General features: G+C 44.4%; 1 protein-coding gene across 1 annotated transcript; it reads left to right on the plus strand.

The window, feature by feature from the left end:
* Positions 1 to 2,719: 2,719 nt before the first annotated feature.
* On the plus strand, positions 2,720 to 5,431 carry LOC103652869 (probable indole-3-pyruvate monooxygenase YUCCA10). The gene is made up of 4 exons (XM_008679850.4): positions 2,720 to 3,390; positions 4,455 to 4,688; positions 4,792 to 4,914; positions 5,019 to 5,431. The coding sequence occupies exons 1-4, from the start codon at positions 2,782 to 2,784 to the stop codon at positions 5,184 to 5,186; spliced, it is 1,134 nt and encodes a 377-aa protein (XP_008678072.1). The 5' UTR covers positions 2,720 to 2,781; the 3' UTR covers positions 5,187 to 5,431.
* The last annotated feature ends 350 nt before the right edge of the window (positions 5,432 to 5,781 follow it).

The following is a 5,781-nucleotide window of genomic DNA, read 5'->3' on the forward strand; positions in this document are numbered from 1 at the left end:
ATATATAGGATTGCAGTAAAATCTTATCATCTTTTTCTATCAACACAATACTCTCCAAGAATCCAACCCCTGCCCTTTTTCTTATGGCAGGACATGTGATCAAATTGAGTTCACCCGATAGATATAGTTGGGTAAACAAACTTCAAATGGATAAGTGAATCCCTATCAATCTGTATTCTACTAAGGTTCTACCATCAATATCACTACATCACAAGTCTAGATGACAAGAGAGGCTCTCACCGATGCAGGGAACGAAGCGCGGATGTGGGGAGAGCTCGAGGCCAGGGCTGGTTGAATGGCGGCGCGGGCCACGGGGTCGCCGACCTCGAGTCCGACGGCGACGTACGTGGCGCGGCGATGTACTTGGCACAGCGGCGGGGGCTTGCCGGGCAGGGCCAGGATGGCGCGGGGTGACACAGCGGCGGAGGTGGCGTAGCGGTGAGGCGGCGGCGCTCTAGAACAAGAACATGGGTGAGAGAGTGAAAGGAGAAAGAGGGCCGGCGTGGGTTCGATTAATGTAACATTCTTTGTGGAGTGCCTACGATCTGGCACTCTTGGCACTCGACAAAGATTTTTTTATTTTAAAAATTACTTTGCCGAGTGTCCTGGATCTAACAGTCATCAAATAATACTTTGTCGAGTGCCCCTGACAAGCACTGAGCAAATATTGTTCTAGTTTTTAAAATACTTTGCCGAGTGTCCCCTATGGGCACTCGACAAAGCAAGGCTTCGTCGGGTGTTTTTTTAACACTCGGTAAAGTATTTTTTTATTGTTTTTATTTTTTCACCAAACTTTTTGTGGTGTGTTTCTATAGTATATAGACCTACATATTCAATTTTGGCATAATTATCAAAGTGTTTGCTATAACTATTAGATTTAGTTCGTTTAATTGAATTTCTTCAGATAATTTAGATTTAAACTGCAAGTCACTCAAAAATATAAAATAGTGATTGCAAAATAATATTCATGTTATTTAGCACAAAATACGGCCTATTTTTAGAGCAGACTGGAATTTTCGAGCACCATGCTTACGAAACATGAACGTGAATTTGCGATCTAGTTGTTTTAAATTGTATAGAACACAAAAATGTCAGAAAATCATGAAACTTGTCGACATGTCATGATATCATATGTAGATGCTGTGATAAAAAATTAACAGTGTTTCTTGAAAGTTGTCACGCACTATGTATAGAAACATACCCGGACTCCGTTGGAGTTTTGTGATTTAATGTGAAGGCATACCTCGGAACCGATAAAGTTTCTTTACCGAGTGCTGTGGCCGAGACAATCGGCAAAGAAGCAACATTTGTCGAGTGCCACCTAATGCACTCAACAAAGAGACTGGCAAAGGAGCCCACTGGTGCTCCCGTTACCGAGAGCTAGTCCAACTGGCACTCAGCAAAGAGGGAGCCTTTGCCGAGTGCCTCTTGGAGCACTCGGCAAAGGGACTGGCAAATGGGCCCACAGGGGACTTCTTTGTTGAGCGCTAGTACAGCAGACATTCAGCAAAAAGAAGCCTTTGCCGAGTGTTAGGTAGGACACTCGGCAAAGGCTCGGTCACCATCACTTGGCATTGTGACGACGATTTTTCTTTGCCGAATATAAGGTGGCAGTCGGCAAAGCATTTGCCGAGTGCCCAACAAAAAATAATCGGCAAAAAGCCGTTATCGATGTATGAGACTTCTTTATTGAGAGTCACACTCGGCAAAGACTTCGCCGAGTGTTTTCCAGATTTTACCGAGTGCCTGAAGCACTCGACAAAGCCGATGTGTCCGGTCTAAACACTATTGCATTAGTCCATGCAACAGTTGAGATTATTATTTGATCAAGAGTCTGATAGTCCGGGTAGTATCTTTGTAGATGAAAATTTTGTGTCTCGGTTTGCAACAAACCGTGTTTTGATCATGTTTTTTTGTGAAGCCATCTGCGTGTTCAGACGGACCCTAATGCTGCAGTTTGAAATGAAAAACAGCACATCCTAAAAAAGGATAAAGAAAAGGAAAGTTTCGGTGGATCAACCAAATTTCTTCATTCATACTCTATTCTGGCAAGTAATTTTGTACCAAAGGATAAAGGTATGTACACCAGAGAATATTCCAAGTAAATTCAAATTTGTCAATGTGTGAAATGTTCTCTCTATTATTGGAAACTGTTAGCCGTTTTCCCTCTTCTAGATACGGAATTTTTACTATGCACCTAGACGCAGTTTACATATATATACTTTGTTCACCAAAACAGCTCCATTCATACTGTCGTTTATGTCTAATTTGGCAAGTAATTTTGCATCGAGGATAAACGCATCCATACCAGGGTGTATTTCAAGCAAATTCAAAATCGATAACATAGAATATTTTCTCTATTTTAACTTATAAGTTGTTTTGCATTTTTTAGAAATAAATTTTTTATTATATATTTATTGTGTATATATACATAGTTCCATAGCAAAGCTATGCACCTATTTTTTTATTATTATAGATTTATTTTAGATATATATATGCTCGTATTGTATATCCATTTCGAAATTTTGAGGTGTTCACATATGCATGAATCTTGCCAAAAAAAAAAATGAGTCATTTAATAAGTAGAACCAAAAAGATTCTTCCTCCGGATATGGCAGTTACCGTAGAATTAGCTGTGTCATGTGAATCCAGCACCAGAGATCCGGTTTATAAGCCTCATAGGACGCTTTGGTCCAGTAGTGAACGGTGCAAACTAGATATCTCTAGATCCCGTACCTGATCGTTGCATTGCATTGCATCCATCCAGCGCTCACAGAGAAAATGGAGTTGGTCGTGCTAATCGTCGGCGCTGGCCCAGCCGGACTGGCGACGGCGGCATGCCTGAGCCAGCGCTCGATCCCGTACCTGATCGTTGAGCGCGAGGACTGCAGCGCGTCGCTGTGGCGCTACCGCACCTACGACCGCGTGAAGCTCCACCTGTCCAAGGAGTTCAGCTGCCTGCCGTACATGCCGCACGAGGAAGACACCCCGACCTACATCCCCAAGGCGGAGTTCCTCAAGTACTTGGACTGCTACCGCGAGCATTTCGGCATCAAGCCCAGGTACTGCACTTCCGTCGTGTCGGCAGCATACGATGAGGGGACCGGCCGCTGGGTCGTCGCCGCACGTGACACGGTCGAGGGCACGGAGATCAGGTACGCGGCCAGGTTCCTGGTTGTGGCCACCGGCGAGAATGGAGCGGGGAGGATTCCGGAGATCCAGGGCCTGGAGAGCTTCTGCGGGGAGGCTATCCACTCCTCGACCTACAAGTCTGGAAGAAGCTATGCCGGGAGAAGGGTTCTGGTGGTTGGTGCTGGAAATTCCGGGATGGAGATCGCCTATGATCTTGCAAACCATGGTGCCGACACCTCGATTGTTGTTCGCAGTCCGGTATGTATATTTTGTTTACTAATGTATAAATTCATCGATTAAATTAGTCCAAGTAGCTTATTATGTCATGCATAATTTAACCTTATAAAGGAATTATATGATCTATGTAGTTACATAATACTAGTAAAATGCCAGCTAGCTGGGGAGGTACACGTACTCAATGCCGCCGTTCTCGCGCATCTCGGCGCGCTGATGAGAGCCAGCGCACCCGCCGCCGCCGGTTGGGGAAGGTGCTCGCCGTGCCGTCGACCTCGCGCCATCCTTATTGCCGATGAAATAATTTCTTGCGTTAAGGATTTCGACATCGTTTATGCCCATTCTCACACCATCACATGTGGCCACATCTCCCTCGTCCCTTCGAGCAGCGATCGCTTGTTGGTGACTCTCCATCGCCTCCTTGTCTAGCGTTGTTCCCACGCCGATGCTGGTCCGCTCCACTGCAGTTCCACAACCTCCGACTATCCATCGCGCTCGAAGTCGGAAGATCAGGGAGCACAGCAGGCAGGTCGTGCCAGCTGGTGCGTCACAGCTAGCCTAGTAGGACACCAAGCTAGCTTGTCTTCTTTCGCTTGACCACCCAGCGCCGTCGTCAGCTCACGTCGGCTCTACATGGGCCGTGGAGCTCCCGTGCTTCACCGCCCTCATCACACGTTGTGGATTTGGCACAGGCTCATCTTGGGCCGTGGAACCTGGTGCAGCCACCATCATTGGTGTCGTTGAGGGAGATTGTGTGTGTGTGGGTGGGGCCTGGGGGGTGCTGGGGCGGGGGTGAGGGCGCTGGTGTTCGTCGAGGCGAAGCGGCCGAGGGGCTGGGGCGGTGGTGACATGGATGGTCCATGCAAGGCGTGTGAGGATGAGGGATGCCAAAAAAAACACTGACTGTGGATGTGATTGATTAAGAGATAAGGTAAATGAAACGATCCGGAGCGTTGGTTTTAGTGGTGGGATTTGATTGGGGTAAATTGTTATGTGTACTTAGTGATGTTTTAACTGATGGATTATATAAATGTATAGAAATGTGTAATAAATATAACACCATGCGTGTATTATGTGGTGGAATGTAGGTACACATAATGCCCAAGGAGCTGATCCGTCTCGGAATGACATTTGTCCAATACATGCCAGTTACAATAGTTGACCTTTTCTTAGTGAAGCTAGCCGATTTCATATTTGGTGATCTATCAAATTATGGCATCGTACGGCCTGGAGTTGGCCCCCTACAACTCAAATCCAAAACAGGTAGATCTTCTGTAATTGATGTTGGGACAGCAGGGTTGATTAAGAAAGGCGTCGTGAAGGTAAAAATTCTGTTTCAACAAATCTTGGTAATAATAAGCGTGCTCGAATCGAACGTGTGCAATAACTTTCTTACCATATCCAAAATGTGGTGTCTCCTGCTAGGTGTTCAAGAGGATTTCGAAGATCACTGGAAACAAAGTTCAGTTCGAATGCGGGAAGGACTGCGAATTCGATGCCATCGTGTTTGCAACAGGTTACAAGAGCAGTGCGAATCTTTGGCTCAAGGTATTTGAACTGTGTCTCATGTCAAGTTTCGTAATACATACATACGCAGCTGCCATATGGCACGCCGGCTTTTAATTTCTCACAATTTCTTTCGTATGGCACAGGCAGACGACAAGTGCATGGTGAATAGTGACGGACGTCCAAACACATGTCGTCCCAATATTTGGAAAGGAGAAAATGGCCTCTATTTCTCTGGTTTTAGGAGGATGGGATTGGCTGGTATTTGCATGGATGCTTATAATATTGCCAATGAAATCGTATCTGTCTACTGAAGATTTCTTGCTTGGCCTTTTAAGTCTAGTTAAATCTATATTAGGTCTTGGTTATCCGGTTCATTGCATCAATAAATCAGTAGTAGTGCATGCATTGGCTTGTATGTCAACACATTGTCCTAAGATTGACTGTCTGTAAACGGTGCCTTTTATGCATAACAATAGCTCTCAGTTGTTTAGAGTATTTCTTGGTAGCTGATGTTGAGCATGCAATACTAGAATTCGGCTCTTTGCCAAGTGTCAAATGATTTGTCGAGTGTTTTTTCGGAGACTCGGTAAAGAATCTTTTTGCCGAGTACCAAGCAAAAAACCCTCGGTAAAAAAAAATACTCGACAAAGAAAATCTTTGTCTCTTAGCCGAGTGTTTTATTTTTGACACTCGACAAAAAGTTTCTTTGCCGAGTGTTTTTTTCAACACTAGACAAAGACAATTGAAAAATCACATTTTCAAGCAGTAAATTAATTCAAATGGAAAAGTTTTCAACTATAAATTTGTATAACTCATCAAGATGTACAATTTATATTTTGATCATTTCTTCATATGACAAAATAAAAGTAAATTTCTTCATAAAACCTATATCTTCGCGTAGTTTAT

The sequence above is a fragment of the Zea mays genome, chromosome 4 (assembly GCF_902167145.1).
Source record: "Zea mays cultivar B73 chromosome 4, Zm-B73-REFERENCE-NAM-5.0, whole genome shotgun sequence".
NCBI lineage: Eukaryota > Viridiplantae > Streptophyta > Magnoliopsida > Poales > Poaceae > Zea > Zea mays.